Raw genomic sequence first — 27,337 nt, forward strand, 5'->3', positions numbered from 1 at the left:
TGTATATATGTATATATATATGTATATGTATATATATATTAGGGCTGGGAAAAGATTAATCGCGATTAATCGCATCCAAAATAAAAGTTTGTGTTTACATAATATATGTGTGTGCACTGTGTATAATTATTTTGTATATATAAATACACACACATGCATGTATACATATAAGAGAAAAATTATATTTATATATAAAAAATGTATATTTACATATAATATAAATTATAAACAAATATATACAGTATATACATGCAAATATTTCTTAAATATATACATGCATGTGTGTGTATTTATATATATACAAAATAATTTTACACAATGCACACACATATATTATGTAAACACAAACTTTTATTTTGGATGCGATTAATCGCGATTAATCTTTTCCTAGCCCTAATATATATATATATATATATATATATATATATATATATATATATATATATATATATATATATATATATATATATATATATATATATATATAACATAGGGAATTCTTTGATGAATAGAAAGTTCAACAGCATTTATTTGAAAAATAAATCTATTGTAACCATATAAATGTCTTTAATGTCACTTTTGACCTGACCTCAAACTTTTGAACAGCATTATATGGATGTCAATGTTGCCGTTTATGAACAGATAATACAATAAGCTTCTCATACTCCCATGCTTCATGCAAATAAAGATGACAGGAACTATGGAGACATATTTGTCCTTAAAAAATGAACAAGACAATTGCTTACATATGTAACACAACATGCCCCCCTCAAAACATTTCACAAGAACAAGGAATGTTTTTTTGTTTTTATTGGTTAACTATCATAAGGCAATCATTTTGAACAGCAGTATCCACTTAGTGGCAATGTTAGTCAGTCACTGATGTATAATGTGTTGAAAAATATAATACGCCAGTTCTTGAACAAATTGATGATGGACAGGCTGTATGCAGAGATGACTCTGTTATCTAAGACATTGAGTTCCTTCATCTCTGAGAGTCTTCAGGTCACACAAACTCGAGCTCTGTAGAACAGTGACTCATGCTCTCTCGGGACCTGTTTAGAGAGAACAGGCCATTCTCATCACCAGCCAGTGTGTCTCATCATTACACGCAGAACAACATCTGTCTGTCTGTCTTTAAAGGGATAGTTCACACAAAGATGAAACCAACAAAAGAAGATATTTTAAAGCGTGTTGGTAACCAGATAGTTGACGGTAGCCATTGACTGCCATAGGGAAAATAGGGATATCATTCTTATTAATATTTATATTTTAAATGTCATTCATGTAAAAAACTAAATCAACTATTCTATTCAAAATTGTGTTTTGTCAAGTTAGTTGAATAACCAAATAACTGACGAAAGCAGAATCCCAGTAAAAGAGATTCATCTGAAAGGGAATTTTATTCTTTGACTTATATACAGGCATAAGAATATTTGCATATTTAATTGGCCATTTTTTAAATGACGATATGTCATAACAACAGCATTATGAATTCAAATTGAATGATTTTACTCAGTTAATTTTAATGTAAACCAAATGCGTGCCTGCTGAAATGCGTCTAATTTGGAACTATTGACTAATAAACCCATGAATTTCAAAATAAAAAATTCTGAGGGGGCCATCTTACCCCAAAGGTCTAATTCGATCTTTTTACTCCACAACTAAAAAAACAAACAATAATGTCTCTACACATCCCTCATTAACAAACAAAACCAGTCTTAAGTAACACGGGTATATTTGTGGGAATAGCCAACAATACATTGTGTGGGTCAAAATTATCAATTTTTCTTTTATGCCAAAAACATTTCCTTATTTATTCAGCTTTCATGTGATGTAGAAATCTCAACTTCAAAAAAATGACCCATGACTGGTTTTGTCATCAAGGGTCACAAATATTCAACATGATATAATCACTATTTTCCAGAGACCACAAAACTGACTAAATTAAACAAATGCTGATATTCAGATTAAAAGAGAAAATGAAAAATAACATAGCCATTCATCCAAAAGTTTCGACATTAGATTTTGTCACGTCTATTGTCAAGAGAAAAAAATAAGGTGGGTTTATACTTCATCTTACCCTACTAGTTAAATATTTTTATTGAAGTAAATTAAAAATATGAAAATGAATGCTAAATATGCCAATAGTAATGACAAGTCCCTTTCATTTCACTTCGGCTATTTCCGTTCATTTTCGTGACTGCTCGGAAAGTCTTCGGAAGAGGGGCAGGACTCAGCGCTGGAGTGCGCGTGCTGTAACTAATCCAGTTCATTCCAACGATCAGTTCACCTGAACTTCTGACGAATGTTCATGCGCGCGCAGGTGTGCTTTACCGGATACTTTCTTTCGAGACAGCTCTTACTTTACAGTTTTTGAATGTTTTAAAGTGAGTTCATCACAGTTTGGGTCAACTTTAAAAGCACACTTATTTTAAAACAATCTCTAAACACTTCTGAGGAATGTGGCGGATCTGAACAGCAGTATTTGTATAGTGTGTTTACAAAGTGATTTGGGTCGCACGAGACATTCTCAAACGGAAATCATGGCAACGGGAGGATTTAAATCTACCAGCGCAACGGACTTTCTGGAGGAATGGAAAGCAAAGCGCGAGAAGATGAGAGCAAAGATGCTTGGAGATATCGCCGCCGCCACCGGGAGAACTAACGTTACTGAGTTAAACAACAACGGCAGCTCGGTCAACTGCGTCTCCCCTTCGTCCTCCTATCCGGTGGCTCGGTCCTCCTCTTTATCCGCTTTGAAGCGGCCGGAGGACGAGTCAAAGTCACCCGAGCCCCTAGGGGGAAACTTGAAGAAGACGCCGGAGAAAGTCAGCGGAGTCCCGCAGGTGGAGAGCTCGAGCCCTGCTGGTGTGGATGACAGCGATAAGGAGAGTCCCACACACAGCAAGAGCAAAGAGAAGAAGAGCTCGGGACCCAGCGCCAGAAAGGGCAAAGGACAGATAGAGAAAAGGAAGTTAAGAGAGAAGAGGAGATCAACAGGTGTTGTCAGCATACCGTCCACTGAGGTGAGTTCACTTTTAAAGTTAGGCTAACGTTAACCATGTCTTCCATGTAGCAGTAGCAATATGGTATCAGAGGGTAGGCAACTACAAATACTTCCAAAAAACACTACACATGATAATACCATGCTACTTACTGAGTTGGCTTTATTTCAACCACATTTATATATGTAGACAGCATGTAAATGAAGCATTAAAAGCAACATGGCACCAATGTTATAAACCATGTTGGAGTTGGAACCATATAGACAGTATCCTATATATGTTTTGTAACTAAAGTAGACAAGCATGTTTTTATTTATTTATTTTTTTTAAACCATGGTACCAATGTACAAAAAGGCAGCAATACCATGGTTCCTTTTTGCAAGTGATCTTTTGGTTGGCATTGTTACAAGTTGCAACCACATTTATTCATGTAGCCAGCTTTTTAGCTGATTAAGCTTAAAAACATGATATCCTGGTATAATTTCCATAAAACCAGGGTAATGGTTACTTGGCCATGATAATTGATACCATGATACTGAAGAATTGCCATATTAATATGCCATGTGTGTAAAGAGTGCTATGGTGTTACTACCCTGCTAGTTTCAAAGAAACACATGATATTATAAATGGCACTGTGTCAAAAAAACACTATTTTATTAATAATATTAAGTGGTAAAAGTACCACCATACCGTGGTACTTCTGTGTAAGTGATCTTTTGGGCCATATACTGAGTTGCAACTATATTTATAAATAGTGTCCTAAATCTGTTTTGTAACTAAATTAGTTAGGCATTTTTTTACCATTGTACGAAAAAAGGTGGCAATACCATCATACTTTTTTGTAAGTGATCTGTTGGTTTATTTTTATGAAGTTTGCATCATGAAGTACTGCTCTTCAAGTTTGCATTTAGACAGCATTTTAAACAGGTTTTGTTAATTAAGCAACACAAAAAAACACTTTTATATTATTATCATGGAACCATGTCCATAAAACCATTGTAATGGTTACTTGTCCACGATATTGAAAGATTTAAATCAATATGCTGTGTATTTACTACTGTATACTTCAAAGAAAACCCTAGGATTACCATCATGCTAGTTTCCAAAAAACATGGTGTTGCCTTTGGCACCATTTAAAAAAAAACCAGTAATACAGGATACATTTCTGACTGTAAGTGATCTATCACCCTATTTTGAACCATATTTACTATAGGACAGTATCCTAAATATGTTACCAATGTACAAACATCCCTTGTTACAATGTGTTGCAATTATTTCAACTACATTTGCTATGTAGAACTTATCCTAGCCATACCATGTGACTAGAAAACTTTGAGTTAACTACTTTACTTTTATCATCCTCCAAAAACATGGTAATACTATGACACCTCTATTGTAAATGATCTGTTGGTCCATCTGTCCAAAACTGGCATTTTTGCTACCACATTTCCTTATATAGACACAACTCTAGCCAAGTTAACTTAAGTAGAAAAAGCTGTAATCTAAAATCCATCGTTAAATGTCACTCCATCGCTTAGCTTGTATGTCTGCCTTATGTAATGTATGTGAAATATCAGCTCAAAACATGTTGTCCTCTAAGCAACACTCACATAAATCAAGACTAGAAGCCAACAAGTCTGATGACTAACAGATTGAGATCATATTATATTTTCTCCATTTCATGATTCTGTGGGTTGCAGGGTAGCATAATAATAATCACAAGGAGTAGCAGAGTAGCATTCTACATAACGCAATGTAGGGAGAACATGGTACGGCTGTTCCTTTAGTTTAAGACACTTTGTCATCTGATCAGTTCACCATAACAATTCTTCCAAAACATGCCAACTGTCTCATAAGTTTCTCCCCTTTCAAGCCATCACATTCCCACACTTAAGCAAAGGGATTCTTGTTAGCGCATTGTGCCATTGGTGTACGTCTGCATACCACCCAGCTCCACTGCCCCGCGGATAGTTGCTGTTGAAGGCTGACCAGTATGTCTGCTTTGGCTGAAGACATCCTGTCATTAGCCTCTTGCACTGTGCCAAGGTAAAGTAGTTTGGGAAGTGGGCACAGGCCAAGACTTAATGTTAGGGTGTATTTGAGAGATGAGTGTTTAAGTATACACACTCATGCACCATGGTCTTGCTGGGGTTGTTACTGCAAGAATGTGTGTGAGGCTGGGTAAATTCTTTATCATTTTGACACTTTCTTTTTATTCTCTCGGGTTGAAGTGAGCATAATCGAGGGAACATGTCATGCAGTTTGAGCGCTTTATCTAGTGTGTAAGTGTGAAGGCAGTTAATGGCCATGGCAAGCTGTCTAAACCCATTCAACCAGAGTCTCATCACCTGAAACTATTATTTATGCTTGGTATGGTGTCCAACCATATGTCTCACACCTCTTGGACATATCAAGAATGTCCAGTGTCTGCTTAGTTTTGTGAAAATGCACTAGCAATTCTTCCCTGAACAGCTTTGAGAAAAGATATGCAGGATTTTCTGGAGGTTGTTTCCCTTTACTACTTCCTGCCCTGGCTTCAAATTGATAGGGCTCATTGTTCGACCGTCTGCGTTTAGCGGCTTGCTGTGAGTTATCAGACTCTTGTGGAGCCTCCCAGCTCTCTCCCTGAAACCTAAACTTTGTTTCCCACTGTCATTGTTATGGGGGGCCGTTAACCATAAAGGCTGCCCGGAACTCTGGCTCCAAGTAATTCATGAGCAATCCTTTGCAGACACCTTGAAGCTGATTCATCTGTGTCCGACTGTAGCTTTAATCCATAACATGTTGGTTTAGTATTACAGATCTGAAAGTTCATATCATCAGCCAGAACATTTTATAAATGTTCTTTTGCTACGTGTGTTATTCTGTGGTGACTGAGAAGTTTGTTTTAATTTTGGATTGTTTGGGCCAGCGCAGCTCTAATAAACGAAAATACTATTGTTTGACATCTGGCCGAGTCTCACACTCCGCACGACCCGTTTGTAGATAAAAGCCTCCATGTCCGGTCTTCTTGGCGGTTTTCCATTTCAAATTCCAAATCCAGCATAAACAACGACAATCTCTTCTTTATGGGCCATGGAAAGTCTTTATGCTGGATTTTGTGGAGGAGAACTGGAAATGAACCTGGATTAGATTGACCATTAGTGGGGGGATCATTTAATATTGTGTCTTGCTGAAGGAGTTGCTAGTCGCAATGAGTTGTTTTTCACCTCTGAGCAAGCTGGACTAGATATGGCAATGTTGAAAGAGATTATACCAAGTGTTTACATTGTGAGGCCTTTGGGGAATTTGCTGTATATCTGACATTTGAAGAGGAAACCTGGACTAACTGGCAAATGTTTGGCTCTGGCAGCAGTCATGTGGATGAAAAACAGTCCTTAACATCCATTATCTTCTGCTTCTAGTGATCCGTAGGGTCTGGTTAACCAAGAGAGGTTCTCGTAAAAGCAAATCAAGACTAGATGAAATTGAAATACTTCTGATAGAGCACAATTTCCTTTTACAACTTGTGGTTTGCTGTGTTTTAATCCTGCGGTTGTTGATTACTTATTTGTTAGTGGTCGATGACCTGTTGTTAAATGTCAAAAGATTGGCACCTTGGTTAACTGCTGTTGTATAATGACAAAAACATAACTATTTGGTTTAACAGTTTATATTTGTATTTGCCTTTGTTGGCAATGGTCCATTCATTGCCTGGAATGAGACATTGCCGCCTAAACAAGCATGGGGCGGCATGTTTTACAGTCACTAATTTTTCCAAACAAGGTCACATCAACACTACAAATACCTTTGAGATTCAGTCATGGGCAAGCAAGGTAAGCAACCAGTTATTAGTTTGGTCCTTTAGTCTTTCTGCTTTTGTTTTTAGAACATTCCAGGCTATATACCAAGCATAGTGGAGTATTTATGCAAATCCTTTCAACAAAGGATATTTCAGCATTTTTTTGTTACTGCTGATATTTGTGGTAGAGACTACACTGCATTCCCGCGTCCTCCTCCAGGGGTGTAATGTACGGCGGCCCAGTAGTGCACAACACAATGAAATATAAAAAGCAAACATAAGTTTACAACACAACGAAATTAATCCACAACACAACGAAATGAATCCACAACACAATGGAAATGAGCCACAACACAACGAAATAAACCCAACCACTAGAGGGCTCTGTGCGTGATAAAGTCAGTTTTCCATGCCACTGTTCTATAGAGTCAGCAGTCTAAAAAATATATCAACACCACGATTAGTTTTTAACACTATGTTAAACCATTGTGTATCATCATAAAATATTGCTTCAAAATCACCTAGGCCTACATGAATTATAGCTGCGTATATATAATCGAGAATGCTTTGACCCGCTTCCAAAGCGCATGATCGCTAAGGGAACTTCTGGCAATTCCACCAAGTGTTTAAAATGTATAATTTTTTATAAGATAATTTGATTAATAAAAAAAAAAAAAACCTTTAGGTGAATTTAAGTAGGCCTAATGTTTTTTTTTAGTCATTTTTTTTTTTTTTTTTTACAAATTGTGTACTGTGCGTAAAGCGAGCTGTTGGCACAATTTCACCTATAGTAAGCCAGTCTGGTTACTAGGAACTACAACCTTTGAAACATGATTAAAGGAAAAAAAAACTTTTATTATATTACCGAAATTTACTAAAATTGTTTACTGTACATACATGAAGGAAGGTACTGAAAAAAAGTCAGTTTTAACATGTCTGTTTTTAAATGTTAAAAGTGATTTTAATTAGGCTAATTCAATTATACGTTTAACAACTTGGAGGAATTGGCAGGTCTCCGTTCCCTTATGGCTCATGCACTGTGGTAGTAGCGCGTCAAAACTTTCTAGAGTATAAATATACAGCTTTAATGCACGTAGGTGATTTTAAATTAATAAATGTTGATATACAATGGTTAGCTACATACTGTTAAAACTAATCATTTTGTTGATATATTTTTTTAGACTGCTGACTCTATAGAACAATGGTATGGAAAACTAACTTGATCGCGCTCCGAGAGCCCTTTAGTGGTCGGGAGCATTTCCGTTGTGTTGCGGCTTTATTTCGTTGTGTTGTTGCTTATTTCCGTTGTGTTGTAGCCTACATTTTCCGTTGTGTTGTGGCTCATTTCCGCTGTGTTGTGGCTTAATTTCGTTATGTTGTGAACTTATGTTTGCTTTTTAAATTTCGTTGTGTTGTGCACTGCTGGGCCACCATAGTAATGTCATTAAGTGGGAATTATGAGAACTGGGGAAGGGAAAATTTTAAAACCTAAAAGTTTTGATAAAACAAGGTAGGGTAGGGTCTCACTTTACACTCAGGGTCCTGCTGCGAGTCTTTGACCCTGCCATAGGCTCTGGGAAGGTCCCTTAGATGTCAGCCCTTGTTAATGTACTGCTCAACAGTCATGTTGAGCTGATGTAGGCCTACTACATCCATTTAACTTTCGGACCAAATCAGCACACATAATCGAAGAGCTGGAATGCAATGAGACCAAGACTCCCTGTACTGGCCCTCTGAACGGAACTGGCCCTGCATGACTGGCATTGTCATTTTCCACAGTTATGAGCCACAATCAATTCAGTTGCATGTGGTAATGGTGCCAATAAGAGGACAGCGCCACCTTTGCGTTTGGATTCATCTCTTAGAAACAGAACGGTCACGGTGTGTGCACATAAATTAGGTAGTAGGTTGATTGTGACAGTCGTGCGTTCATCACTCTTCCTCATTGGTGTGTAGACAATGTGTATGTTTGAACTCTATAAATAGCCGCTTCAACTTTGTGTTTAGATTTTCTCTTTTTGTTTGCTTGAGAAATATCTCAGTGCTTTATCTGCGTCACAGTGACGCATTGCTCCAGACTGAGTCGTCACTTATTAACGTGCATCAGCCAACGCATAGATAATGCACTAAATGACCTACTCCCTCTGTGTGGCCCCACTCTTATCTAGTATGTCTGTGTTCAAGAGCGGTTGCTTCTTGGTTCAATATTTGAAGCCTTTGGTATCAGTGGGCAGAGTTCAAAAGAGGAAATAGTTAGTTGTATAACCTCTACTGAGATTGGCCATTAGTGTTGGAGAAATTACTCTGAAGCTGTTCCTTCCCAAGCTACTCATGATTACATTTAAATCAAACTGGCCTTTTAATGTGTTTTAATAGCGGTAAGCAATAAAAGACATGTAAACACAGGGACATTTTGTTGGTTTGCTTCGGTTTCTTCTTCTGCTGTGTTGCACTGGGAAGTCCTGCCCACATTGAAGTGTCATTGGACTGAAGTACTGCTCTTAGAGTTTACTAATTATCTAATATGAATGAGAAGACACTAATTAATTAATTTAATTTGTTTTGAAAATGTTAATAATAGGGCATAATTGGGTTCTATATAGCAGTTAGATATGCTTCAAGCTTCTTACATAAAGTAGCCAAATACATTAAAGGGGGCAAAACTTTCAGTTCATCGAAGAATTCTAAAAAAAAAATTTATCATGGTTTCCACACAAATGTCAAGCAGCTGTTTTCAACATTGATAATAAGGTTTTTTGAGCAGAAAATCAGCATATTAGAATGATTTCTGAAGGATCATGTGACACTGAAGACTTAATGATGCTGAAAATTCAAAGTTTTGAAAGATATTCAAATAGAAAACATTTATTTTAAGTTGTAATATTATGTCATAATGTCAGTATTGTATTTTTTTTATCAAATAAATTCAGCATTGATGGGCATAAGTGACTTCCTTGAAAAATACAAAATAATCTTACCAAGCCCAAATTTTGGACGGTAGTGTACTCTGTGCTTTATATTTATTGTTAGAAAATATAAATGTATAATGACAAAAATGTATAATATAAATGTATTGGTCTGGATAGTGCAGTCAAAATGATTAATCACCATTAATTGCATCTAACATATACTCTATCAGGTATATGTGTCTATACGCAAACAGACACACACACATTTATATAATGCATTTAAATATAATAATATACAGTATATTCACATATTCATATTCAACAGGGATCGCAAACACATTGGCCAGTAGGCAATGTGGAAAGTTTTATTTGTGTATTTTACAAAAAAGTGCAGAACCCTCGGAGAGAGATGCCAGCGTGTTTTTAATGATATCGGCTCACATTTTGTCACACAATGATTATTTACACGACTGGCTGTTAGCTTTGATTGTGTGTGAGCAGAAACACTGATTATAAAACAGAGTGGATTTGGCCATTAGTTGTTTGTGAACATTCCTTTCAGTAGGGCGCTCTGTGCGAGTCAGTGGTAAAACCAGGCCAGTCTGCGTGATTAGGCATTAGCCTGTCTACTTACATTCACCATTGCACAACAAGACAAACCTGCTCGCTTTTTGCTTTGTTTCTTTTTTACTTTCATCCTTTGATCCTTTCCCTCTATCCCTCATCTCTCAGCTCTCACTGTGTCTGTTTTCTCTTTCTGTCATGTGGTGTAAAGCATGCTGATAGGTTGATATTTCAAGATCTCAAATCAGTTTCACCTGATGCGAGATACTTGTTTATTATAGAAGCAAAAGGCACAAACATAGAAAACAATCATTATTAGAGTATATTTCTTATTTTTTGAGAAGTGCTTTTAGTATTCATGCAGTATCCTTAAAGGCAAAAACTAACCATTATTGGTATGCAACACGTCCCACACTGCTATGGGGTAAAAATATATTTCAAATGAGGATTGTTGAGGAATGTTTAGAGCAATTTGTGTGTGTGTTGTTACAGCCAATATGTTTAAGCATCCTTTAATCATATGCAGAACATATTTTTAATTATTGTTTTATTTCTTGCACAATGATAGTGCAGCACCCTAGAAACCACCCAAAGCACTCAAGCAACTGCATAGCAACACACTAAAATCTGCTTAAAACACCTTGGCAATTGCATAGCAATTCATTGGGTTCCCAAAACACCCTAGCACAGTGCACATAGTTTTGCAAAGACATGCACCAAGTTTTTTATATTCTTGTCAGTACACCCAAGGCTCTCCAGTAGGCTGCTTCATGACACATCTCTATGGTTACACCTCAGACTTTGATCTCAAATAAATGTTTGCATTGTTGCCAAACTATGACACTGTACACTAGTGGGGCATTAAACTTAAACTTAACATTTATGCGTGTTCTTGTTTTGTGTCACATTACTGAATAACAGACTTGAATAACGTAGAAATGTGCAGAGCAATCAAGAAACATGACCTTTCATCAGTGTATGCATTCCTGAACTTGATTAAAGATTTAAGTTGATTTTCCTTCATTAAAGTCGCATTTGTGTCTGGACTCTGCTTGTTAGCTGTTATGATTTGTTTGGGCAAAGGTCCACAACTTCTCCCATACCTCTATCTCAATGTACCTCAAAGTCAAATCTAGAATCCCCAGGGATCTGCTCATGGATGCATCAAAAAACGAATAGCAGAGATGCTTTGGAATGTAACCGGCAAAACTCTGAACATCAAAAAAAAACGTGCCACCAAAAGCCTATGGATTTATCTCCAAACCAAGAATTGTTTAGTTTCCCTGTGGAAACAACAGTTTAGGTTCCACAGGGATATCCTTTACTTTTCTTGGAATGAATTTTGCATGACCATCAAAGACTGTCAGCTTGCTGATGATTCTGGAATTTTGATTTTTTTCACTGTGGAAAATGGACACAATATGCATCAAGTTGTTTTATATATTCATAACTGTAAGGGCAAGAGAGCAATGAAGATGTTATGGGATAAACAAATAAAACTTGACAGTCACTACAGCAATGGTTCTCTCCTCCAGAATGTTTAATGTTTATGGCCCGCCATAACTCGAAAAATTGGGTATCAAAATGATCTCAAAGTTTCTTAGTCAGAAATTGGATATTGGTATTTCTGACTAAGGAATTATGATACAAACTAATTTTGAAGGGAATTACTTACTAAGACATGAAGGCAGCATCAATGTTCTCTTAATGTCCTGCTCTTGGCCTTGGTTCTGCTTGCTTGGCTATTTCTTAACTCCCTCATTTTAATTGTTCTTCGGGTGTTGTGGGTTTTTTTCTGTGCTTGTGGCATTCACCTTAATCAGACCTCACTGTGTGATTGGGCAACTGCTTGAATATGCCTTTCACCTTGACGCCCACAAGGTCTTGTTTTGTGGCCTTGTATGGCCTTGCCTTTTAACCTCTAGACCACAGTTGACGTGAGAGGTTAGGGGGTCAGATCCCTAGTCAACACCTGCTTCAGGCCTTCCAGAAGCATGAGTCAGAAGAGGTTTCAAAGATAACAAACAGGAGCAGAGACTTTCTTCCAAACCATTTGTTTTCCTCTGCAGCAGGGGATGCGTTTAGGGTGATGTGGCAGCTTTATGTCATTGGCTGGAATATCAGTGATTACATTTATATTGCAGATTAAAAATGATGTTTTAGAAACGGCATGTTGTCAACCAAACAGCTGTGGCATCAGGTGCAGGAATGTTGATAATGTTCACACGCCCAGGGCTGAGCACTGTTTATGGTCGTAAGTGACAGGTAACGTCTTGTGTTGACAGTGTGATGAAGTCCTTACCTAGACAATGCATTAATGCATTATCAAAACTAAAATTTCTTTGACGTTTCTGGTAGGCCTTCTCATGAAGCAAGTCCATTGTTCTTATTATTTCGAAGAAAAAGTTTCTTTATACATTTTGAGGAAATAAAAATTCTCCAATGTAGCACGCCATTGGTGTACATCCCCAGTGCCTTTTAAATTTCAACCACTTGGTGCAGTCCTGCTATATAACGTCTCTTTTTCATGATCCAAATAATTTATCTCTCTGAAATGTCATATTAAGGAAGTACAATGGGTTGGGAAGGCCTTATCAAGTTGACTCTAAGTTGTTTCTTTTTAGACTCTCTTAAAAAATGCATATTCAAATGACTTGGGGGCTGGACAACATTTCAGTTGAACTTGCTTCATTCCATGGTAGTATTCACCATCAGTATGAATTTTACATGTTGATGATGGTACCTGAAAAATCATGCCAACAAAATGACAACTGTTATTGTTCAGCAATCTGTTCCAAGTAAAACAAAGCATTGCGGGCTCTGGGTTTGGTCTGTTTCAAACTGAGTAGGCAACTGTTGGCAAAGCTAATTGGTGGGTTATTGTCTTAATTTTTAGTGTCCTTTTATGACCGGTTGTGTCCTTTTATTCGAATGAACTATCATTGATTGGGATTACAGGGTCAGATATGCAGTGAGTGATCTACATTTGACCGTCATGCTGCTCTGATGATTCACAGGTTTAATATTCCCGATTGATGTTGTTACCCAGAGAGAGAGTTTTATATCCTGCTTGGTATTTACTGCAAAGTAATTAACAATAAGATTAAAGTTTGGAAATTCCCCTTTTCCTCCCTTTTCATTTTCTTTGCTACTGTAACTCCAACCTCCCTTTAAACTTTAAGTCTATTGATCTTTGCCTGATATTTCCGTCTTGGACAATAGGCCTTCAGTGGTTTTGAATTTCCAGCTTTTATTCACAGTTGATGATTGTTTTTTTTAAAAAAAATTTAAGAGCTCATTTATTTTTTTTGTCAATTATTCTGTGAGCTGGCCCTAGCTGTCCTTTCTGCAGTGAGAGTCAGGCTCTAACTGATCCATAACCATCACACAACCCTGGATATTCATCTTGGATTTTCATGTCCGTATTGATCCTAAAGGCTTTCTTTTGCATTCTTCTTTCAGCTTTTCATTTTTCTCCCCATCCTCCTCTCCTCAACCTCTCTTTGTTGACTCTGCTGTTGGAGTTTGGACTTGTTTAACCTTTAGACAAACTGTTTATTCTTGTCTGCTTATCCTAATTGTAGTCTTTCAAATTCTCTGTCACAGTTTTTGTTTCACACCCAATAAGAAACAAACCTGCCTACATTTGGTTATCTGTAGACTGGTTAGTTTGTCATTGCGGCTTAAAGTCGGCTTAGAATGGAAACCTGCCTCTATTCAGTCAACAATGACTGGATTGAACCAAGTCTCCACCACACTACATAATTTTTTTCTTTTTTGATAAACCGTTTCACTTGGATGTGCTTCCGTTGCATTGTGCACTTAAAAATGTAACACCTTTTCCAAAAGCTAGTGATCATCCTACGATGAAGAATGCATGTTTCTGCATTTTTCATTAAAAAATTAATGCAAGTTCAATACTGAAAGTGTCAATGAACAAAACTTTTGTAATTGAAAGTAAATTTGACTGTTTTGTTCATTGTAATATTTGTGATTTGCTATTTGGTTTTATACTTATAATACTTCCTATCTAGCTTAGCAACATGCTAAAGTCAGACTCTATTGAAATACATTTTGAGCCACTTCTGTGTCACTCTTATGTAGTGTTGCAAAATGCTCAATTATAGGTTTCATGATAGTTAGGTTAGTACCGTTTAAAGGGGCATTCGGCAACTATTTCAACTTAATAAAACCAAACCAAATAGAAATCATTTGGATGGTTTAATAACCTGTGCCGAAAATCAGGCAGAAAATCAACCTTGCAACTTGGGGACTAACGTCCCGGTAAGTTGGAAATAGGAAGTCTTGTAAGAAGCGAGAACGAGCGAGAAACAAAAACTGCTTTACGGCAATTCGACATAAACCCACATGCCGCCCTCAATGTGTATGATGTATTACCCAGCTCGGTAGACATAGCTCCACACAATAAAGTTGGCCGGCTCCGATAATAACAAATGCACATGAGCAGCGGTAGAAAGGGGGAGGAGGGTGCCGCAAGTGAGTTTTTTCCGACATTGTTGTGAAATATACGCCTCATAGCTGTAGGGGGAGCTTGTTGAGAAAACATGCGACAACAAAAGTGAAAATCAGCGAAGAAATAGCAAGAGTTGCCGAATGCCCCTTTAAGGCATCTGCCTATGTAAGCAGTAGGCAATTTACTATGTTTTGGAACAGTGAAACTGTCTAGTAAACACAGACTGCTATGTGGTTTATGTCTAAATGAGAGAGGAGGACCGAGAATGAGAGACCCAGACATTTATCCCCTCAACTGGGAAAGAGCCAATGACAACTAAATCACCAGACTCAGGCTATGCAACATACAACAGCAATATTACATTCACTCTCACCATTTACTTTTGTGTCAGATGCTAGCCAGATGACCTTATACTTCCTCTAATGAAGTTACTGTCTTTAGTTTATCTGCTAATGGAAAAATTAGATGTTTTATTACTGGAGAGATGACTTGGGCCAATTTACATTAGCGTTCTCTTTTTATTATGATAGCAATGGCTAATGTCATAACAGAGATTTGCTAATACCTTTGTTTTAGCTTTCTTCTAGCTATTGCCAACAATCTGACTGGAAAATAATTATGCACCTTGTGTGTGATTCATTCATAATTATGTTTTGACTGTTTTCTGTCATCTTTTTTAAGGTTTGGTAAGCACAAAGAAGTTGTTGGCCAATGATAGCTTGGGAGTGTGTGCTTAACTAGGATACAAATGTGAGCATGTTAATGTAACCAGTGGGCGTTAATTACCCACTGCAACCAAAGGAAGACCAGCTGCGTTTTTGCTAGACGCGCATTAAGAGACACGCAGAATCCCGTCCATGAGACCGCAGTTAGGCTTCACCTCAGGTATGCCCTGCTCTGAGCGTTACCATGCCAACGAGGAGTTGCATTGCGCACATTGCCGTGGAGGTGCTCGGCCTTCACCTCTCCCAGCGTTCTGATTGGATGGGGTCGCTAATACCCAGACACGATTTGAAGGTGACTCATGCTTCTCTGTCTGTTAATGTTGGAACACAATGGGCTCCATACACAGAGGCCCTCGGTGGGGAGGGCCAAGCATGCTCCAACGGTCTCAGCCCAAACCGCTGATTAACACTGAGCTGAATCTGAGAAAGCACGTGGAATGCTCTTTGGCTTGCCTGGTATGCAGGTGTATTGTCTGACTTTTTTCTCTGTACGTTGATGGTAGATCTGCTGACAGACGTGGAGAGGATTTGTTCTACATAATCCTCGTTTTGAATCTCTAAAATGAGAGCATTGTGCGTAGCACTACCTGTTCGCCACATGCTAGATTTCTTCGAGCTAGATTTCTTCGTTTTATCTTCACGCATGGCGCATCATCATACACCAGGTTTTACTAGTTGACCAGAGGACTTTAACCCCTGTCTGCTATAATACTTAGTAGAAACTTGAAGAGTACAAGTGTGCTTTTCTAAATTGCTTCTGATGTGAGGACAGAATATACTCAGGCTCTTATTTCAACTGTACCAAAACATATAATCAGACTAAAATTGCCCATTTTCTTGGACTAACATATGTAGATAGTACGACTGTAGCTCAGTTTCACCCTGCAATATACACAAGAGGTCTGCACAGTATGAATGATTAAAGGCCCTGATGTACTTCAAGTGAAATCAAAGAACAAACTTGTAACAAGGTTTAAGATTCAGGGAAGAAGGAGGCAGGAACCAGCAGACATTTAACGCTTTTAGTAATAAAATAAAACAAAAAACAAAAGTCTGCCAATAGCCCCTCGTGGACGACTGCTGCCTACACAAAACACAAATGTGACCCTGGATGACAAAACCAGTTATATGGGTCATTTTTTTGAGATTGAAATTGATTTGAAATTGAGAAACCTATACATCACATGGAATCTGAATAAATAAGCTTTCCATTGATGTACGTTTTGTTAGGATAGGACAATATTTGGTCGAGATACAACTATTTGAAAATCTGGAATCTGAGGGTGCAAAAAATTGAAACATTGAGAAAATCGCCTTTAAAGTTGTCCATTTATGTTCGCGATTGTGCTGCATTCACTCACAAAAATAAATGTTTTATACATTTACGGTAGGAAATTTACAAAATATCTTCATGGAACATGATCTTTACTCAATATCCTAATGATTTTTCGCATAAAAGAAAAATTGATAATTTTGACCCATACAATGTATTGTTGGCTATTCCCACAAATATACCCGTGCTACTTAAGACTGGTTTTGTGATCCAGGGTCACAAATAAAACACAACATAAACAGGCCTGTCCTCTCTCGATCTTCACAGTCGTCGCTAGAGGTCAACCGATAGTGGATTTTACCGATACCAATATTTTTGTTTGACCGTACATGCCGATAACTATGGAAGCTTGTTTCCGCCACTAAATAAATAAATAATAATAATTGGGACTTTTTATCTCACAATTCGGACTTATTTTCTCACAATTGCTTGTTTACATCTCGCAATTCTGACTTTATTTCTCAGAATTGTGAGATATAAAGTTAGAATTGCGTGATATAAAGTCGCAATTGCGTGTTATAAAGTCAGAATTGTGAGATATAAAGTCACAATTTCGTGTTATAAAGTCAGAAGAGAGAGAAAACTAAGAATTCTGACTTTTTTTTCTCGCAATTCCGACTTTATATCACTTAATTCTGACTTTATATCACTCAATTCTGACTTTATATCACATAATTGCGAGTTTATATCTCGCAATTCTGACATTTTCTCAGAATTGTAAGATATAAACTCGCAATTGCGAGTTATAAATGGGAAAAAAAAGACTGACTTTTTTCCTCTCAGAATAGTTTATATCTCACAATTCTGACTTTATAACACGCAATTGCGACTTTATTTCAAGCAATTCTGACTTTATAACATGCAATTGCGACTTTATAACTCACAATTCTGACTTTATAACACGCAATTGCGACTTTATATCACGCAATTCTGACTATATCTCGCAATTCTGACTTTATAACACGCAATTTCGACTTTATATCACGCAATTCTGACTTTATAACTCAAAATTCTGACTTTATAACACGCAATTGCGACTTTATATTACGCATTTCTGACTTTATATCTCACAATTCTGACTTTATAACACGCAATTGCGACTTTATATCACGCAATTCTGACTTTATATCTCGCAATTCTGAGAAATTAAGTCAGAATTGTGAGATTAAAAGTCGCAAATACTTTTTTTTTATTTTTCATTCTGTGGCGGTAACAAGCTTCCATAGATAACCCATAATTCAACCGATTTTTTAAAACGTATACTGGATTAAAAACAAACATAACACAAGTAAAACAGTGCTGAACTGAAATGTGCTAAATTAAATAAATATATAAATATGAATATATTAAAATGAGAAGTTGTACAGAACCAACTCTATACAGAAAATAATTTAAACATTAAAATATTACAGGTTTCATTAGCTATAACCTAGAAACATACGTACATATCATAGTTAACACTTTGCAAGTCCCATTTGTTAACAAGGATGTATTAGCTAGCTTTCATGAACTATATGCATTATGCAATATACAATACGTTTTTACTGCATGTATTAATATGAGCAATACAATTGTACCTTTATCATTCATGTTAGTTCATAGTACATTAACTAAGGTAATAACAGATAAAATAAGAGTTAAAACTGTAAATGTTGAAATTAACAAACTAACAATGAATAATACTTCTACAACTTTTATTAACCTTAGTTAATGCTTAAAATGGAATCTTATTGTAAAGTGTTACCATTTCATATAATTCCAAATACTCATGCTTAAAGGTGGCCATTAAAATTTAATAAAGACCTATATAGCATACGTAATATAGCTATGTATAGTCTTTCACTTTATTTGCTTATATTTTAGAACACTTGATGATTATCTAATCAAAATAACAAGATGTATTGTAGTGATAAAAATATAACTTAAATCGAATGCGTTTCTGATTTGTTTGTTTCTGTCGGCTGCATGAACATATCAATGTTGAGAAAGCAATCACGTCACTAGTTTTAAATATGCAACTTCGTCGGCTAATGAATGCATAAAAGTGCCCAGTTGGATATAAAATAATGCAAATAGATGGTAACAATTGCAACATAAAACATTTGGGTCAGGTCTGCGTGTGTTTTTGTCACATTGTTTAAACCGCTAGACTGAGGTAATAATGTTAGAGTCCTCTGCCTCGATGGCAAATTGCTTGTCTTTCTCTGCTGATGCAGCATCTAGTCAAAAAATTAATTACTTTATAAAAATATGGCAATATACTTTAGTGTTCTGTAATCATACCGTTTCGCTATCTCTGTTTTAAATGCGCGTCTGAAGTGTCAGCGCTCTCTGTGCTGCGTGTTCTCTCTGTGCTGCGCGCCTCACGTGTTAATGTAAACAACTTAGCCAGTGATAGTTTGTTATTTGTCCTCTAGAGGCCGCTCTCCCTCTGTATAATGCCAGCAGTCTCTTCTCAGCGCTCTCCTACTGTGTACTGACTCCGCACACTTCTCAGCCGCTCCAGCAACGGACGCAACCCGGAAAAACTATCGGTGTGGATTTTTGCCGATAACGATAGTTCCATCAATCAACTATCAGTGCCGATTAATCGGCAAAACCGATGAATCGGTCGACCTCTAGTCGTCGCTCCTCCTTTATGCTTCCGCTCCTCCGTGAGAGATGCGAGACCAGTGCGTCTCACAGGTGTAGTTCGTTAACACTCACGCCACCGGCCTCGCGCCGCTCTCTCGCGTCCCTCTGCCTCGTTCTGCTCGCCACAGAACTGAAATGATGTAATTTCGAACAAACTCAGGTCAAAAGGAAGTTCTTTTGTGTTCGTTTCAGAAGTTCAAAACGGCTTGCCAAAGCGAACTTTCCAGGAAAAGTTAGCTCCGGCTGGTAAACACCTTTGAACTCCCATTGGTCCGGGGCGATTTCGTCCGCGGGCAAAAATACGAACACACTAGACTAGAGAGTCGCTTTATAGTAGAAAATTAAGTTGTGCTTCTGATGAAATGAGACACTGACCTTTTTTATGCTTAAAACTGTAAAGCTGCTTGATTTTAAGCAATCTGTTGTATAAAATGCTATAAATAAAGTGACGTGATGTGACTTTACTAGTGTAAAGTGACTTGTATTGCAAAGAACCAAATACATATTATGTACAAGTTTTATTAACTAAATATAGATATTTATATGAATATAAATAAACTAAACAACATACACACATGAATACATAAATAGGTTAGTGATAGGATGAAATTGGAAACCGGAAGAGGAACTATGAGAAGAACCATCAGAATTTCATTTTCACATTTCATTGAATTTAATACTTGCATTTGTAATGGGAACAATTCTTGAAGTTGTTGAAAATTGAAGTCGTTGATGGTTCCGGCAGTGTCAAGTGGAAGTTGGTTGAGCGTTCTCTTTCTCCAGGAACGCATGACTGGTTTGGTGAAGGCCTGGGACTCTGTTGAGGCCCCGCCGAGCACCCAGGAGAAGTGAGGAAGTCGGAAGGATGGGTGATTGGAGTCGTTGTTGGTTGGAGTCTTTGTTCCAAAACTCTTGAGATTGTCCTTGGTTCTTTGTGAGAGAGTCATCTCTCTCCTGCCTGAGCCCATAGCTGGTTGGAATCGAGGCCTGCTGGGCCCTGGGGCCCCCGTGGAGGGGGAGGGGGTTCCCCAGTAACACCAGAACAGTGTTGCGGCTGGATGAAAGAACTAAGAGAGGGAGGTCACATGTGGACTGTCTCTAATAAGGCCTGGAGAAGATCCTCCCCTAAGGGTTGAACTCGACCAATCAGAAAGGGGACATGTCTGAGAGGGAAAGTGGCTCTTAGTTGATTTACGGATCTTTGTCCCTAGCATGATTATACCTTCATTAATGCTAAAATAGCTATAACACATCCACACTGCATTCTAGAAGAAGGTGATGTACATCAAAGTGTGAGTCATTAAATGAGGATTAGTTAGGTAGGAGGCATGATACAGGTGAGGTTACATTGATCGTTAGTTGGTTGTATACCAGGATACATACCATAATATATACCTAATAGTACACGAGACAGTAAACCATTTACACTGTTTCTTTCACAGTTTTATGCATGTTCATTTATAGATCAGTTAGTCTATGATTAATGCAGCAAAGTCTGTTTTCTGTTTCATAGTCTCTCTCTTGAGTATGTGGCCACATTCCTCGGAGGTCGTAAAATCTCCTTATGCCCTGTAACATGACACTGATTCTGCCCTTGTGTTTGTTCATTTGGGCTGTGTGAGGAGTTTCATAAACCTTTGTATATAATGAATAATTAGTATGTGTCTGATTGGTCCATACCCTACAATTACAATTAAAAACTGAACTGCGCAGTGCATGCCAAGAGCCAGTCACGTCACAGATCAGCAAGCATCAGGATTCCATTTAGCACGTGTGGAGATGAGTACGAGTCAAATTACAGAAAAGCAAGATAATGGCGGAAGATTTGGTGTCAAAACGCAATGCAAAAGCGCCTGTTTGGCAATATTTTGGGGTAAACCAAATTCAAAAATAGTACCTGAAAACGTTAATGAGGTAATCTGCAAACTTTGCCTGGCAAGGGTTGCAGCATCTGGAGGAAACACAAGTAATTTATACACGCAGCTTCAAGCGCACCCCAAAAATGAGGCTGCCAAAATGGGCACTGCAGTAAAACATCGACCGCAGAAGCCAGACACACAGGTACAACAATCAATTAGTACTGCGTTTGCGCGATGCACCAAATATAAGAGGGACAGTGTGAGGTGGAACAAATGCACTGATGCAGTGACCAAGTATATCTGCAAAGAAATGGTGTCTTACTACACGGTTGAAAAACAATCTTTCAAAGACCTCATAACAACACTCGACAGCCAGTATGAATTGCCCGGGCGTTCATATTTCTCTAACACCGCTAACACACGTGCCTACAACCGCGTCCGTGGTGAGCTGCAACAGACTGTTTCAGCAGTTGATTATTTTTCACTCACAACAGACATGTGGTCCAGCACAAAAATGATGCCTTACATGTCACTGACTTTCCATTTCATTGACACGGAATGGACACTGGTGTCAAAATGCCTCCAAACAAGTTTTTTGCCCGAGGACCACACTGCCGCTAACTTGGCCGATGCTTTGCAGGAGGCTCTCCATGACTGGGGATTAAAAGAGGATAACGTGTCTTGTGTCACGACAGACAGTGGAAGCAATATCAAAGCGGCTGTTCGTAATTTTGGCTGGCCCTGGTTAAGCTGTTTTGGGCACAACCTGAAACTAGCTGTGTCCAACACTATTGAGAAGACGGAGAAAGCCTGCACAGACTGTCCCCTCGCAGTTTGTCGCACCATAAACGGCTTCTTCTCTCACAGCTGGAAAAGGAGAAGGGAGCTGAAAAAAGCCCAAGTCCAGCTTGGCCGCCCAGAGCACTCACTCGTGACAGTAAGTTTATTCTTAGTTCTTATAAAAAAGCCTTTAGTATAGTAAATAAAGTATAAAAAATTATAAAACGCTAAAAGCTAGTTTACTTTAAATATATTCGGCAGAAAACCATTAGGCTTTGTAGAACAGTTTAAGAGAGTTTTTTTTCTTTTTTTTCTTATTGAGGCTATGTATAAATGATTTATAATAAATCCTAAATAAAGCAAATGTTTGATGCAGTTTTACTTTGTTCTGGGCTATATAATTTAGACTTTAATAGTCTACCACATCTTTTTTTTTATTTGTCATTGATAATAATAATAATAATAATAATAATTGGATTTATTTTCTCATTGAGGACTGTGCAACTCGCTGGGGCTCCAAGCAAAAAATGATTGATAGGATGCTAGAGCAGAGGACGGCCATCAATCGAGTTCTAGCTGATGACCGTAAAGTCAATGTGAGCATCACATGGCAAGACGAGTATGTGTTGCTATCGTTGAACAAAGCGTTAAAGCCAGTGAGCGAGTTTACAGACGTTCTGTCCGGAGAGAATTATATAACCGCGTCATCTCTTCTACCTGTGCTGCGTCTCATTAAAGAGGACACATTGGCCCCATCGGATGAGGATGGACATCTGACAGCCAACCTGAAAGCCGGCATCATGTCTATTTTAGACGATAAATATAAAGCTCTGCCAGAAGCAAGCCTGCAGCTTATTCGCAAGACAACATTCCTGGACCCGCGCTACCGGGGTGACTACGACCCGAATGTTGAAGAGACCAAGAAAATGACAGAGGAAGAAGCGGTCATCCTTGGTAGGAAAGCGCAGTCAACGCACCCCGTGACAGAAGAGGGAGAACAAAACGAGGAAGCCGACGTTGAGCCGCAGCCCAAAAGAAAAAAAACTCTGGCAAGTTTATTAAAAAGAAAAGCAGGCACTGCAACAGTAAATCTGACTATTCAAGAAAAGGTGGTGACCGAAATCGCCACCTATGCCCAGGAGTCCCCCATTCACGCAGAGCAGGATCCTCTGGCCTGCTGGAAAGAGAACCAAAGTAGGTTCCCCCTGTTGGCAGAGATAGCCAAAAAGTATCTTTGCGTGTGTGCAACAAGCTGTGCATCCGAGAGGGTGTTCAGCACGATGGGGAACATAGTCACCCCCAAAAGATCCCATCTTAAGCCAGAGATGGTCAACATGCTGAGTTTTCTGGCAAAGAACATGCAGACTCAGTCTACATGTTCTTGACTGCAAGACTGTCTTTGTCATGAAGTCTGTCTTTGTCTCAACTGTCATGTTCTTTGACTCTACTAGACTGCAAGCAATGCTAATAAATGCCAATTTATAGTGTTTAACTTTTTTTTTAGAGTGCTGTCATTTATGTAGGCTAAGGTCCTTTTTGAATTTTTTATTTTATATTCGTCTTTTATTTATTTGGTTTTATCTTATTTAAACTTTGTGTAATTTATTGAGGCCTATTTTATTTTCTTATTCGTTAATAAACGTTTTATGGTTCTTATTTGTTTGGGCCCACAGTTTGCCGATTTTCACTTTTTTCAGCCTATACATGGGGTTATTTTTATTCGTTTGTTATGCTAATAAAAGTTCTGTCTATAAATAAAAGCTTTATTATCAGCGAGTTGTTGTTTTTTTGTCCATTCAAGCAATTGACGCTGAATTGCCAATTGACGCTTATTTCGAAAGTGAAAGTATAACGCGCACGCATTTAAAAGCTATTTAAACCCCCTGCCCCGCCCCCCACGGTGACACCGGGATTACCGGTGTTGTCACACGTCGATTAACCGGTGGGAAATTTTCCTCACCGCCGCAACCCTAGTGCTCGCGCCTTCACAGTGTCAAAGGCTACGCGTCGAAGAGCGGAAGTGTTTGCATTGTTTTGAACAACATGGCAGCTGATCGGGCATTAAATGTTGATGTTCAAACTTTGTTGTTTATGTACAACATGTTTCGTGGTCAAATTACAATTCTTTTTTCGATTATGACTTCTTTTCAATGTGTTTATTCGATAAGGAATACGCTGGAAGAAAAAATGGCAGAGAGTAGGAAACAAAATGAAAGAGGCGAGATGTAAAACACGGAGACACCATCGGTTGCTAAAAGCTACAATTCTTTGTACACGGCTCATGCTAATGGGTATTTCGAAGAGAAGACTGTGGATGGTACAAAAACCTCAAGGCGGCTCTGTTTTGGTCAAATGTCCTTGAAAATTTCAAAGAAGATCAGTGGCGGCAGCACTTTCGAATGCCACGGGACACGTTTGAGTTTGTTCTGCAACTTGTTGAGCTAAGCCTGAGACGCAAGCCTACTAACTGGAGAAAGCCACTTGAACCACGCCGTAGAAAAAAAAATATATTTTTTTTTGTGGATGTATGCTACCCCTGGCGAGTACCGTACAATCAGTTGTCTTTTTGGTGTGGGCCTATCCACTGTTTGTACACTGGTTCACGTAGTCACTGCAACATTGAAGAGAGAGCTTTTGAAAAGTTTCATCTCCTTGCCCAAAGGAGAAGCTCTTCAAATGACTTTAAATGGGTTCGCTGAACGCGTGTATCCTTTGTGTGCTGGTGCCAGACGGTAGCCACATCCCTATAATTGCTCCCCAAGATGATGCTGCAGCTTACTACAATCGTGAGGGTCTCCGGACTGGAGGCAACTGAGGTCAAGGAAGAAGCAGAAGAAGAGGAAAATGCCGGGGAACTAGACAGTTCTGGTGATAACTCCTCTTCGTCATTTCTACACGAAGACGAGTTTATACTCCCCAGTAGCGCCACTGGGTTTGCCGAGTGGCTCGTTCCCCATATGCTGTAGCACAGGTTGTATGAAGGCCAGTCTAATCTTCCACTACCGCCCTTTCCATTGTAGTCGTGGAATTTTTTCAGCATCTTAAGTTTGCCAATGATCTGCGCTTTCGATCACGAGAAACCACGCTCGATCAGTTTTTTCCGTATTCGGTCGTACACTACCGTTCCACAAAGCTGGCGAACAATCTCAGCTTCAGCGCGGATAGAAAGGAGCTCCCGGGTCTCTGCTTCATTCCAGTTTGCAGACATTTTTCGTTCTTTCTTGTATCGATGACGAACCAAACTTTCTTCTAAGAGCAACAGAGTCGCACGATAAATACGTCATTGTGATGGCACGTGCGTCACCACTAAGACGCACCCCTTATGGCAATGGTCCTGGCTTTTGTTCACACAGGGCGCGTTGCAGGACTGATTCCGGCAATGTTACTAGGTCCCCAACCCGGCATCAATCCCGGGTTGTGTTTGCGTTCACACAGAAGACGTTGTGACAATTTCCCGGGATCAACACGCTGTGTGAAAGGGGCTCTAAAGAAACGCATCCTTTATCACTGTGAAGAATCTGAACCCAGCCTTTGTTGGTAGTGCTAAGGAAAGTTAGTAAAAATTCTTCAGATAATAATGAGTTTGCTTTATGCCTGGAGCAAAGTTCAGTTCCCATCACACCCCACACACCCAGTGTCTGTCTCCATTACTCACGCTCTTTCTGTCTCTCTTCTCTCATGTCTCTCCATCTATGTTGACGCCCCTCTCTCTCTCTCTCTCTCTCTCTCTCTCTCTCTCTCTCTCTCTCTCTCTCTCTCTCTCTCTCTCTCTCTCTCTCTCTCTCTCTCTCTCTCTCTCTCTCGCTCTCTCTCTCTACCGTAATTAATGTTTAAGCATTGACCTGCATGTTGGAAGTTGCCCTTAATTTTCTTTTTTCATAGCATGTCTGTGCATGTGCTCTCCATGAGTTGGCAAAGCGGAAACCAGAATGTCTCAAATCGAGCTAACATTACCTAGGAGTCACATTTAATTTTGTAGTCCTGGTCAAGACGACACCACTCCCTGTGGAGAGCTTAAAGAAATGCTTTCCAAATGTGTTTTCTTAAATATTGGTGTTTGCTAAGGCAAGTATGGATAATATTATTGCTTATTCTTAATGTTAGGGATTTGGGTAAACCTCTAACCCTAAGTATTAAAGTCTCATGTGTTGTTTGTATTGCTCATGTGGTGCAATGTATCTGAGACAAGAAATCATGTGACTTGTTGAGGTGAGGTGTATTATTCCTTTTCTAAGCAATCATATTTACTGAATATGGCAGGCAGATGATACAATGGGTGAAAAATATCCCACAGACTTATATATTGACAGAGGAAGCCATATCTAGAGACTACAATTAGGTCTGAACGATTAACTAGAATATTCTATGTATATTTGGTGATGATGACCTCTTTTGACCAAATCATTTCACAGGCTTTATCACAGGCACAATGCTCTTTTTCATTTTAATCTAGACTTGATGCATGTAATTCGACTTAAGAGTGATGTTTGATATGTGGGTGGCCACATAGACAAGGTCATGTTTATATAAATATTGATGCTTTTTATCTCAGGAGCGTGCAGATATGTTTGTTAACCCATAGCACTCTAGACTTATCTGTTAATTAAATCATCTCTCTGCGTTCATTGCCTTAGTTATAATAATCTGACGAACATGTTTCCAGGCGGTTGATATCTTGATGAGCGGTCCCTCTCACTGAAACTTTAACTTGATCTGCTTGCCTAGTTTCTCCCTGCTCGCATTCCCTCAAGTGCAGCTTTGACAAAAATACCCAGATTGCTTTCCCATTAATTGTTAATGTTGTTATCGTTTAACTGTACTTGTGGTGGTGTAACCTGATAAAATGTGCTTTTGTTGAACAGTGTTTTCTTTTTGCTTTTTCATATGCTCAAGCGCTAAACTAGTGATTGTTCCGGAAGTAAACCTGTGAAAATAAATAGTTTTATGCTATTAAAGAGAGTGCTCACCCAAAAATTAATCTTCTGTCATCATTTACTCAACCTCATACCACTCCAAACCTGTATGACTTTCTTCAGTGGAATATAAATGAAGTTATGTTGATGAATGTCGCAGTATTTATTTTTTTGTCCATACATTGGGAAGTCAGTCGTTACCAATATTCAATAACATTCTTCCAATAATGTACCAATAACATTCTTCAAAATATCTTCTGTGTTCTGCAAAGGAAAGAAAGTCATTGAGGTTTGGAATAACATGAGGGTAAGTGAATGATGACAGAATTTAAATTTTTGGGTGTACTATCCCTTTAA

General features: G+C 38.4%; 1 protein-coding gene across 2 annotated transcripts in view; it reads left to right on the forward strand.

Moving 5' to 3' along the window:
* Positions 1-2,227: 2,227 nt before the first annotated feature.
* The window catches only part of pawr (PRKC, apoptosis, WT1, regulator), a 72,161-nt gene continuing 47,051 nt past the window's right edge, over positions 2,228-27,337 (forward strand). The window contains exon 1 of one of the 2 annotated variants that reach the window (XM_077234227.1): positions 2,228-3,029. In XM_077234227.1, the coding sequence (XP_077090342.1) occupies positions 2,547-3,029 (483 nt within the window). In that variant the 5' untranslated portion in view covers positions 2,228-2,546. The remainder of the gene's footprint in view (positions 3,030-27,337) is intronic. The other variant, XM_077234226.1, reaches the window with a different exon arrangement.

The sequence above is a fragment of the Siphateles boraxobius genome, unplaced genomic scaffold, assembly GCF_051911475.1.
Source record: "Siphateles boraxobius isolate OS27281-9 unplaced genomic scaffold, OSU_SipBor_1 19, whole genome shotgun sequence".
In the NCBI taxonomy this organism is placed as follows: domain Eukaryota; kingdom Metazoa; phylum Chordata; class Actinopteri; order Cypriniformes; family Leuciscidae; genus Siphateles; species Siphateles boraxobius.